This window comes from Pelecanus crispus, chromosome 6 (genome assembly GCF_030463565.1).
Source record: "Pelecanus crispus isolate bPelCri1 chromosome 6, bPelCri1.pri, whole genome shotgun sequence".
Lineage (NCBI taxonomy): Eukaryota > Metazoa > Chordata > Aves > Pelecaniformes > Pelecanidae > Pelecanus > Pelecanus crispus.
The window spans coordinates 14,775,273-14,787,552 of NC_134648.1; the positions used below are offsets into that span (position 1 = coordinate 14,775,273).

Below are 12,280 nucleotides of genomic sequence, written 5' to 3' on the forward strand. Positions count from 1 at the left end.
TGAGCCTGCAGGTCAGAAAGGCATCTCGTGCCCTGCCAGAGAAGAACCCAGGGGGGAGAGTCCATGTCCCCAGGCTTCAGCACACACCGCAGATGCTCAAAGATGTTCAAAACAAGCACCTCCCATTTTCTTCCCTCCCTGGCAGAAGGCTCCCCCAAACCTTTTTTTCTGTCGCTGCTCAGTGAGACCAAAGATGGGGCAGTGAACATGCTCCAAATGCAAATGTCAGCCACCGGGGTTTTGGATACAAAAGAGTTAGCTCCTTCCTCTGTCACAGGCCTGGGCACAAGAGGGGTGTGGGAGGACGGGCTCTGTGTGTGAGAACAACTCTGCACCATTTTTCAGAAAGGGAAGACTGTGAGTAAATGCAGCAATTCACTCCTCAGCCTCCTGGCACTGAAAAGTATATATAGTATGCAGGCATCAGTTCACAGAGCTTGGATTTATTAGGAAAAATCTCAAAATCTGGAAACTGGCCACCTGAAATACTGCATTTCTCCCCCCAGATGCTGTACAAAAGCCAAGCAGGGTAGGCACGCCAGTGCAGCACACCTCCCAGCTGCAAGGCTAATAAACAGTAATCAGTGACTTCTCTGTCATGGCGAGGAAGACTGAAAACTGGAGAAATAGATCACAAGCAATACATAAGGTTATATCAAAAGGCAATAGCACTGGGAGAAAGCATCCCAAAAGCTGTTTTTGTGAAATTTCTGGATTGTTTACTGTAGGGTTAGGATATCATAACTGCTGAAACTTGGACTGCATGGGACAGACCTCAGCACTACAGAATCTTGATGCTGCTGTTTCTGAGGACATGGCATCAGACCGAAAGCATCCCCTGTGTGGGAGAATACATGCATAGAGACACATCTTGTTGTATAACTCAGCTTTGCATATACATAAACATATACACATTTTTTCAAAGAAGACACCATTCCCATTGCCACCACTGTATGGATCTGTATATGTTTTCTGCTGAGGCAGTATGAATGTACCAAAAATGAGTGAAACTCTCTAGATGCACGTATAAACCATATAAACCCACGCACCCGGAGAGCGTGGGCGACACTGAATACATGTTTAAGCACTGAAAACCACTTCCAAAGGTTATTTCTTCAGAATATTGTGGTGGCTTGCAGTAGTGATTCAGTGAGATGCTAATACTGCTTAGCATCTGGCTCTATTTCAGGTGTAACATTTACGCAGACAAAAAGTAAGGGGGGGGGGAACAGTTTGAAGTTTGTACCTTTTTTTTTAATCTAGGCTTAAAGAACCTGTCAATCACAACCGTGAATCACATCATAAAAGCAAAACTAATGCTACAATAATATTCCATTGCCCGGAAGAGGAAAAATACACATACATAGTTGCATCTTGATATGAAACATGATGTGAATGTTTCAGCTGTCTCAGTGAGACACCTAATTCAGCCCCCTCAGCTCTGTGGTACCTGGGCTGTACACAGAGTTCCTCACAGCCTTCCCTTGAAAATATCACTCTTAAGCCACATTCTGGCTCCCTGGCCCCCTCCTTTCCCAAGCTTTAGTTTATATTTGTAGAAAATGTCTAGGTGCCGACTTTGAACAATCAGCAGAAATCACCTTTCCGAAGACTAGGTGACTGCTCAGGCAATCACTGCATCCCAGTTGCCCTGCTCAGAGGGGAGAGCCCGGGAAACCTTTGTGTTGTACTGCTCGGGGCTGGGAGTAACCCCCGGTCCTGACACAGCAGGGTGAAAATACCACCCTGATTTCCAGACAAATGCCTGCTAAACAACAGCAAACATTGCTGCTTGAATCGCTGGGAAACCGGGGTACTTCAGTTGTCTTTCAGAGTGTAAAAGCAGCATTAGTAAAGGGTTATGCTTTCCTGAAGAGGGCTCTCTGTTTATATAAACAGCTTGCCAGTTTTAAAATATGAGGAAGGAAGAAAGATAAAAACCCAACAAACCAAAACAAGATAGACGATACCTGTTGTAACTCCATCTACTGTAAGACATGGTCCTGTTGCTGCTGACACCATCCATCTCTGGCTTGGCTACGGCACTTCCAGCATCGCTTGCCTCCCGCAGGCACCGGCTGCCGGGCTTGGAAATCAAATACCTGCCTGACGACGGGCCCACCGTCGGGATGCAGGCAGACGCCTCCGGCCTTGCACGGCGGGGCCAAAATTCACCACCGAGTGGCAGCTTCGCCCGGAGCTCTGGATGCACGGAGCAAACCACTGCCCGTGCCGGGGAGGGAGGGATGAAGGGAAGGGCAGGCTCCCGGGGTCCCTGCTGAGGGCACCGGCGGCAGGATGCTCTCAGCCACCCGGCAGACACAAAGGCGCTCAGGTAATAAACTGGAACAAGGGTGCTAAGCTGCTTAAGAGATATTCAGGGAAGCTGTGCTTGGGAGCAGCAGCTTCCACGCCTCCTGCTCCAGCACACGCGCTTTCTTTCTTTATTTATTTAGTTATTCTGGTTGCCACAGATACGGGTCCATCGCTCTGACATCAGCCATCTCTCACCCTGCCGCGGGTCCCTGGGTCTCGCCAACGTGATCTTCCAGGCAGACGATGATCGCATCCCCTGAGCGCAGGGGCAGCGCTGGGAGCCGGCCGTGGTCAGGCAGCTCCGCAGCATCACCTCCCCGCAGGGGACACGGCCCCGCCGCACCGCCCGCTGCAGCCCCTGCATCCAACAGGTCGGCGTACAGACTTCTCAAGGGGTCACTCGGAGTACAGCAAAAACGCTTTGCATACCCCATTTCAGTTGCTGGTTTTGCCCAGCGCACAGCCCCAGTTTGTCCCAGAGCAGGGGCGTCAGCGTGACATCCGTCTAGCCTCAACGTGACTCTTTCTGAGCGCAGGTCTCGGGCATAGGACCGAGCCAAGTCGCACTTTGTGGCTCCCGCCCATGTTTCCCCAGTGGAGACCAGCAATATTCAGTGTCATGTGCTGAGGACCTGTGGGTCTTGCAGAGGCATCCTCACCTCTGCCAGCTGCAGGCAGCATGGGGTCTGCTCTGCTCCCAGGTGCCCCTGCCTGCCCACTGCTGGGAATCAGACCTTGTTTGCTCACTGAATATTTTCTGATCGGTTCTGGTAACCTCAGTACAAGGGGACTGTGCAACAGCAGTTCAGACTGAACCACTTTATACACACACAAAAAAATAATCTTCCTTCAAATTCACTTGTGGTTTTCCTTTCAGAAAAAAAAAGTTCAGCAGAACTTTGACAACATCTCTGCATTTTCAAGCTGCTTTATTACAGGTCTGCCTTCAAACTGTGCAGTGGTTTCTTACATCTCCTCTTAAAACATTTGCATGCAGTCAGCTTCCCCGTGCCACACATTTGTGAAGTTTGGTTGCCGAGATGCACGGCTGTGCAATGACAGACACGCAGAGACAGCTGAATCATGTCCCTCTGTACAGGGCACCCTTTATAGCTCCTACCAAAGAGTTTGGTTTGGGCAGCAGATCTCAAAAGCAAGCCTTACTGATGATGCTCGGTGGACACTCCCAGGATGAGGAGGATGTCTGCCGGGTCAGGTGTAGGCAGGCAGAGGTTTGTGTCTGCAGAAGCAGGTTCGGAGCTCTGCACAGCTGTGCTCAGGACACTGCATCCCACTCATGGGCCCAGGGCACCGTGCTCTGCCCTGCACTTCAGTCTTGATTTAAGGAGTTACAGCCTCCCCATGGCTCATAACACCATGGGCACAGGGGGCTGCTGAGAGCACCTGACTATACCTTGACCAAAAGAAGTGGTGCCAGGTCAGCACAGTCAGCCCCCGGGGTGACCCGGGATGTCTACATACATGCATAGGGGATGGGGGGACTGCTTTCAAACCATTCCCAGACAGCCTCTACTCTTTGGCCCATGTTAGCATCTCCCGGCCCCTGCCCTTGCTGCAAGGCCAGCCAGGTGCCTAACCCTGCTCGTAAGCTGTATGATGCACTCCCAGCTCCTAAGGGTAAGATCTCCCAGTAGAAATGACTAAACATACAAAACATACACAAATAAGGACTGGAAGGGACTTGGGTTAATCAGTCCCAGTCCCTCATCTCACAAGCAAATGTATCTGATGAGTGGTCTCGGGCTGAATCTGCAGAAGCTGGTGGTGAAGAGCTCCTAGAAGCCCCTAAAGCTCCAGAAGGTAGATGAAGCTCCTAGAGCTCCATCTTGCAGACAGCCAGAGACCTTCATGTTTCTAGCTCAAAGGTATTCATGGACATCTGATATCCACTTGGTCTTTCACCATTCAGTTCCTTTAGTTCCAGTTAAATCCTCTTTCTCTTAAATACCTACCATCAAGCTTTTCATTTCCAGTCTTTATTTTGGGAGGGTCAATGGGCCAAACTCTTAATCCCTTTATGCCAGGGTAGGCAGAATCAGCCTAAGAGCTTTTTTCATGTACTAGTTTTAATCTAAATCAAACCTTCTCTAAATATGGCTGATATTTGGCCACACTTCTTTCAAAGAGGGAAAACATCATCCAGACTTCCTTGAAATGGCAATTAAGTTGCTCGAGCCTCATTCCTCGTAACAGGGTATATATCCTGTGAGTTTGTCATCCCGACTGCTGTTACAGATGCTGTTGATATTATGTATAGACAGCGCATTCCCATTTATCTCATTGATAACCCACATTGAGTGACCTGGATGAAACGAACAGTCTGGAAAGCAGAGTTAGTCACAGCACATCTCCTCCACCTACCTGTATTTGCTCATGCTAAGAAAATTGTAAATGGGCAAACTGAAACCTGACCATTTACTTGGCTGTTGGATTACTCAGGCCAACGTTTTCCACACTGGAGCAGCTGAAAATCACCCTGATGAGCCCCTGCATCCCAGGGAAGCCTCTGTCAGAAACAAATGCTCTAAGACACATCAATAAGAGCAAGGAGCACAGGTTAGCTGCCAGAGCACAGACTCTCATCTCCGTGTGTCTCCCCTGAAAGCACAGCTCACTGGCACCTCAGGGTCCTTCTCACTCAGCCTGGACCAGAGCATTGAGCTGGAGAATGTCAACCACGGTGCTCATGCTGAGACAGGGGAAACGCAGCTGTACACCCAGAGTTGTCTTGTCCCAGCAGCTTCATTTCCTTATACTGTTGTTGGAAATGAAAACTATCCTGGCAGGCTGAGGCAGGTGGGTTGCAAAGATTTCAGGTTGACCCTGTCGAACCTCATGGCAAATACAGCCTCTCCACATGGGTAACACACCAAAAACCAAAAACCCACATCCAAGCTCCATGTAAAAACAGAGCACCATTTTGGCAGGCCAGTGCTTTGAGAACTTGCCTGTGCCAGCTTTGGGAGACCCCTCCACACACAACCTTGGACAAGAGGTGCTGAAGAGTAAAAACAAGTGCTATCTCCACTGCTCTGCTGCATGTGAACAACGGTTTGAGACTCCTCAGAAAAATACTCTGGGTGGTAGATCTAGCTTCCTAGGAACAAGTGTCTCCCTGCTTCCTGCACATGGATGGCAAGCTTGCTGAATGCAAAAACCTCCCAACTCTTCCTTTCAGGAGTTTCTCAACTCCTGTGTCACTAATTAAAACAAACACTAATGACTTTGACAGTGAAGCCTTTGCCTGTTATTAATTGTGAGCAATTACAGCTTCTGCTGGGCTGTGGCTTTCTTCTGCAAGTCTCCCAGCTCTGCTTCTGCCATCTGGCCCCACAACTTGCATTGCTGACAATACTACTTCAAACCTGAAATTTTCAAAAAAGCTTTGATGGGGAAGCTGGGGCATTCATAAGCTTGTGCAAGGTGAAGAGACACAAACCAGATCCACACTGGAATTCAGTCAGAAAGAGAAATGTTTTCCTTGCCATTTGCTCTGCTCTCCTACCAGTGCCGCAAGGCACGTGTCACCACGTGTTTGTGCATGGGCACATCTATACACAGCCAAAATAAGCCGCATCTGCTCCCTGTTCCAAGAGATTCCCCCTGCGTGGGGCTGGGGGGCATCTCAAAGGGGGCGAGTTTAGTCTGGAGGAAGCAGGGGGGGGCTGGGCTTCTGGATTACAGCATCTTAATTCCGGAGCAGTAATAACATTTCAGTTCTTCATTACAAGTATTGGAGAGCTGCACCACAGAGCAACCATCCCAGTGCCAGCTGGGGGAAAGGTTGGAACCGAGCACCGAGAAAGCACAAAACCTTCCTTTTTTCAGGTGTTTAATATACAGCAAATGACCTTACCACCCAAATAAACATGATCTGGAATATTGGCTTGAGCTGTTGAAATATCACAGAAATTAAGCAGCGCTGAAACTAGACAGACTGTTCCTGCATTTTCATGCTGGCACATACCATGCTACAAGTAGCTGCTGAGTCACTGGATGGTGCCTGTCGTTTTTAACAGTGGAAAGTCAAAAAAACCAACAGAGAATATCTCCAGATTCGGGGTTCTTGAAATAATATGGAGTTTAAGTGTACGTTTTGGACATCCCCAGACAGAAGTTTTTTCAGCAAAGCATCACGTTCACGACCAACCATCTGTCCCATCATCAGGTGCCTGCAGGTGCAGAAGCCGCCCCTTTGTTACAGCCCAGCTCGAGTCTGGACGTGAGCTCTGGAGACAGACAGGTCTCTGTGTCTGTCCAGCCAGAAAGGCACTGGCCAGAGCCAACTATGGCATTTGCTTTCGTGCTCCAGAAACCCCACACCAGAACGGGTATGATCAGTGAATGAATTGCCAGGATCTCCCTTTGTAACAGACAGGGCTCGAAGCTGCACCTGTCAGCACTGCTCAGGTTGTTTTCTAGCCACAGCCCTGAAAAGTTCCTCAATGAGATTATGAGTCCTTCAGCACTGCTAATTAGTGCTTACGCAAGCAAGGATTTCTGCAAGCCCTTGGGGCTGCTCCCTGGAGGGGACAATGCTCCTTGGTCTGTAGGCAGTGCCCTGTGATGGGGACCCACGCTGGGGGCAGCGGGGAGCCAACTGCCCCTTTCCTGTTTCAACAAAAAAAATTCCTCTCTCCTCCTTCTCGAGGGGCTGCCTATATTCAACCCCGTGGCTGGCCAGTCTCCAGGTGATGGGATGAGGAGCGGGAGAGGACTCCAAGCCACAGGCAGAGACCTGGCCTCCTAAGCACCATTGCGACCAGGGGCTTTTGCAGAAAGTCATCATAGCGTGCTTTGAGACACCCGCTGCCTCCGGCACGCTGCCAGGGTGAGTGCCAGGGTGACGTTTACGAGATACCAGCAGGAGACTATTGCAACCCAGCATGTGTGTCAGCTCCTGAGAGACTCAGGCTGACTTGAACAAAACATACACATTCTCCTTCAGTAAACAGACAGATTTTAGGACAGCAACAGGAAAACCTCAAGAAAAAACAGTTATAAACTTTGACACCTGGGCAAACACCCATGCATCCCCCTGCAGAATAAATACCTGGGCTGGACTAAGAGACTGGGGTTTATACCTAAGCCCAAACACAGCGATCCCCAGGGTTTAAGCGTGCCCCCTGAGCGAGGTCCATAAAGCAAGTCAGCAGAGTCTCAAAGCTACTTATACCCTCTCCTGACAGATTTAGGAATTAAGAGCCTCAATCATTTGTCAGCCCCACTTGCTGTTCCTGCAGCTAAAGGTACTTGGCCAGTCGCAATGCGAGATGCTCCGCATGGCCACAGGTGCGGGAGAAGCGCCGCAGAGCCTGCCTCCTCACGCGGGGCTTCGCTGCCTTAAAAGAAGCATGAGATGCCTGTGAAAAATCACTACGTAAATTTTACCAAAAAAAAACAAAAACAAAAACAAACAAACCCACACAAAAAAAAAGCAAAGACAGGCTGCAAGGTACATTATGTCCTACCACAGCAGACTAAAACAGCATAAAAGCATCTGTGCTGCTGGAGAGCGGCTAGCCATAATGAGGAGAAACACATACCAATGGGACGAGCAGTCGAGACTCCAGGCCACCTAACATCTGTGCCAGGGACTAATAAGCCAGTGCCTTGAATAATGTAATGTTTTATACTGGGGAACGCTGCTGTTTGGTTTTCCACATGCCCTCATATTACCCTGCCAAAGTAAAGCTCATGAAAGTTAGGCTTAACAATTTTGTCTGAAAAGAGGGTGTTTACATCCTTAAGAGCATCTGGCATGTTTCTGTATTTCATCTTCCTTTCAAAGGATAATGCAGCTTCTAAAAATTCCCTCCAATAGTCATTATAATTTTACTCTGCTCCCAATAAACAACTTAATTCGTCAGTCTCCAAACACTTTGCAAAGAAGCCAGCACCACTATTGACATCTTACAGAAAGGAAACTGAAGCAGCACAGCTTTCCCCACAGCAACCAAGAAACCACGGCAGGCACCCATGCTGTCTGCAGCCTCCAGAGTCCCGCTCCAGCACCCCGGGCATTGCAACGCCCACAAATCCTATGTATGCACAGGACAACGCCGACCCTCTCATAATCTCTTGCCTGGAAGCGTTTAGAAACCTGTTGTCCTTCCTGGCGGCTGTGCAATCCATGCTTGTTTCAAAGTCCCTTTCTTCACAAACACAAGGAACCAGTGCTGCGCTCACAACAGCTTGACCTCTTTAATCCTTTTGAGCGATTAGAAAATATTATATTTACTATATATACACTATATGTATGCTATATTTACTCTATAGAAAATACTATAATTACGAAACCAGAGGAAGTCCATGGTAGCATGGGTGCTGATCTGTATTTTTAGCAGACTCTGCTGTCCTCATGGAGCATATTACTGAAAGGACTGCATGCTGGTTTCCTCCACTTGTACAGTCCTAATTGCTAAGAGAATCTCTTAGTAGCTCATTAGCTCTTTTCATCCCCTCATCTCTGTAATATCTGTTAATTTCCCACATGTACAGAAATTCTTGTACGTCTATCTCGAGATTGTGCTGCTGGGTGCTTATAGCAGCCCTCAGCGAAGCATTGCTCTGTTAATATGAGTAAAAACGGAAACGTGAAAATTGTTTTGACCATTCAGAACTTTCCTTGGGTTAGAGAAGGTACAAAGCCGCTCTGGACGCTGATGCTACATTCAGACGCATCCCCCTCCTTTGGGGCACTAGTGGCTCCCCGATGTTTACCTTGGGCTGTAGCAGCTCACATCAGCCCCGAAGTCCCCCAGGAGCCAGCTCACAGCTCCGCTCTTTGGGAAAAAGCACAGAAAATTTGACACAGTGCATCTATCCAGTTTGGTTCTTGCTGCATACAGGCTTTGCATTTCAATAAGTTTTGTTTCTATTAGTTAAGAGGCCCTCATGGTGCTAGGTTGTACCTGGGCATGCGATTTGAGAAGGTGGTGCTCTGCTTGTGTAGATCTTATCATTCACATGGACCAGCTAACAAGAGAGAAACTAGGAAAAAGCAGGGAGGAGAGTGCAAAAAATGGCATAAGAGAGGGCCCCAGAGAGGCAGAGAGGAAAGATGCATAACTGCAGCAGGCAGCAACACAGAAAGAAGCTGGGCAAGTAATGCAAGACCCCAAAACACTGCTCAGGTCCAGAAATAGGTTGTGAAGAAATAATTTCTGAGCTTTACAGGACTGAAAGAGGGGTTGAAGTTATTTTTATTCTTCATTAAAAAAAAGGGGGGGGGGGGGGGGGGAGCGGGCAGGGGGAGAAAGAGAAAAAAAAAAAAATAGCTCCATCGCAATTCCAGACCCCATCTGCTGGGTGATTTTTATATTGCATTCATCCCTCTGGCCTGGCATCCTTGTATTTGTGAAAGTAGTTCCTAGCTTTACCAACAGAAATTCAGGTTCAACAAAAACACTGCAGCTTTTTTAAACATATATATTTTTAAGAAGCCCAGATAAAACATTTACTGTGCCTACAGTAATCCACATCATCTGCAAGGAATAGAAATAAAAATCCAAGCATCAGAAAAGATTAACGACTTTGTTGCAGCTAGGTTGAAGCACATAGCCCTGATGCACGCGCACACAGCGGCTGAACGCATTTATAACGTGGCACAGGCAAAGAGAGGTGCTGCTCTCAGCTGACCCCTGCCAAGCGCAGTGCCCACGCTCTCCCCTGCTCTGTTCCTCAACTCCCCCAGCTCCCGTGGGTGCCGAGCGCTCCCCCAGCAAGCTCGCAGCCAGCGCTTGCCTCACGCGCACCGTCTTCCAGAAAAATTAAACCAGATAATGTCATCACTGCTAGGACCGAGCTCCAGATGGGGAGGCAAACGAGCACAGAGGATGTCCCATAGCAGTAGCAAGGTTAAGACCGAAGGATGGTTTCTAGCAGGGGGAGGATGCTGGCTCCGAGCCCTGCCTGCCTCCACCCTGTGAGACGCCAGCAGTTCAGAGCACCCTTCAAACCTCGGGCTCCTGCAGGAGTGATGGCACTGGCCCCAATACAGCACCGGGTCTTAAAGCCAAAAGGTGTTTTAAATCCCCACCATGCACTACACGTGTCGTTGCCCTTGCTATTCCTCCATGGTTCCTGCCAGCTTCGGCATTAAGCAGCAAAATGTTAATGCTTCCTTTGGTCGTGTCCTCAAACACAACTACTGACACTCCTGCAGGTTTCTGTAACTACTACAGACAGCAGATAAATCAGATAGCCAGGCAGCCCTGTCCTTAAAGCAGTGCAGTGATGAGGACTGTCACTTACTGCCTTCTAATACAGGAAATTTTAAGCAACCTTAATCTTGCTAGAGAAGAAACTCAGCACCAGGAGCATTAAAGCAGGGCTCCCCCTCAGGTTTTTAAAGTCTGAATCTGGTGGGAAAAAAGAACAAACCAAAACAAAAAAACCCAAACCACCCTTTAAAAAAATAATTTTTAAAGCTTAAAAAAATAAGTTAATGTTGTTTAAATGTCACAGGAAACTGGGATTACGTTAGGAAGGTAACCAAACAACAGAACCTGAAATACACAAAAATATCAAAACGTTAATTTGAGATTTTACAATGTAATCCAAGACAGACACATGGCCATGTACCCACATACTTCAGGCTGCCCTGTCTACTAGGGAAGCAGGAGCTTTGTCACCTCAGTGCAGTGACAAAAGACAAAAATGAGGTGGCCACCACGCCTCAGACAAATACCATCTTCGGGAGAGCTGAAAAAAACCACCAAAAGCCCCGTGCAGCTCTCAGCCCTACCGCATCTCTGGGGAGTTTATACAAAACAGTGACAGATTTCACGCTAGAACCAATTACACTTTCTGGCTTTCTAATGTCATTCTGACATGAATAATATGATTTCCAGATATAGAAAAAAGCCACTTGATCCTGCTCTAGCAAAGAAGAGCTTTGAATTGCAAAATCCTTCACCAGACCATAAAACTATAGCAGAGATTTGCTCTTGTGCAGGGTGTTGATTTCAGAGAACCCATATCTGGGTATTAGGTAGCAGAAACTTTTGGCAGATGCTCAGTTGGAAACTAAACTGAAAGCCTCATGACATATTGATTTCCCATTCATTGAAGACCAAAGTACCTTGTCTTTCCACACACAAGGTACAATACCTGTTTCATCATTCACCTAAAAATTCTGAACCTGAGCTGCAAACCACCGCTGTTCATCTCCCTGTCATCTGGCTTAACAAGCTGATCCTTACCAGTAAACACCCGACTTCTCTGTAGTGGGAAGTAGCATTTAACAGACTCACAAATATAACGAAGGTACATAATTATCCCCCTAAAACACATTGGTTGCACAAGCCACTGCTCCTAGTTAGTAGTTTCCCTTTCTGGATCTCTGATGAACTTAGACCAGCGATTCAAGCCCGGCATGCCCTGGACAGCCACCATAGTCTGGTGCAACCACAACCTTCTTGATGTGCAGGAGTGCAAACCCAACACCAGGGCCTGGCACGGGCGCTCCGCTCAGCTGAAGCCATAAGGTGCTTTAACTGAAAGCTCTGGTTTTAAAAGTTCTCTCAGGAACGTTTTTTTAGAGACCACACAGACATCCCACCGAGGTCCAGGGCATGCTGCAGTACATCCAGCCAATGCCTGCAATCAGTTGAGGGAAGCGTGCACTTCACAGCTCAGGCTGCAGGTCAGGTTTGGGTACTGTTTCAGTGGGTTGGTTGTACAATCACACGTACAGAACCACAGGTAACACATGGTGGGTGCTTGTCACAGTTCAGGTGGAATGGTTTTGATAGGTTAGACCCTGATACACATCTCCAGTTATTCCAGTTTGCATTCAGGTCAGCTGTGGTATTCACTACAGCCAGCACCCTTCATCCCAAAGACACCTCTCCAGGACAAAAATTATAATTATATTCTTACCTATTTTCCCAGAAGCATCAAAATGAGAATCATCAACAACTTCCCTCACAGACGTAAC

General features: G+C 48.0%; 1 protein-coding gene across 1 annotated transcript in view; it reads right to left on the reverse strand.

Annotated features, from left to right (window-relative positions):
• The window catches only part of TUB (TUB bipartite transcription factor), a 155,712-nt gene extending 153,686 nt beyond the window's left edge, over positions 1 to 2,026 (reverse strand). Inside the window, exon 1 of the mRNA XM_075712646.1 lies at positions 1,971 to 2,026. Within this exon, the coding sequence (XP_075568761.1) occupies positions 1,971 to 2,026 (56 nt within the window). The remainder of the gene's footprint in view (positions 1 to 1,970) is intronic.
• Between the last annotated feature and the right edge of the window lie 10,254 nt (positions 2,027 to 12,280).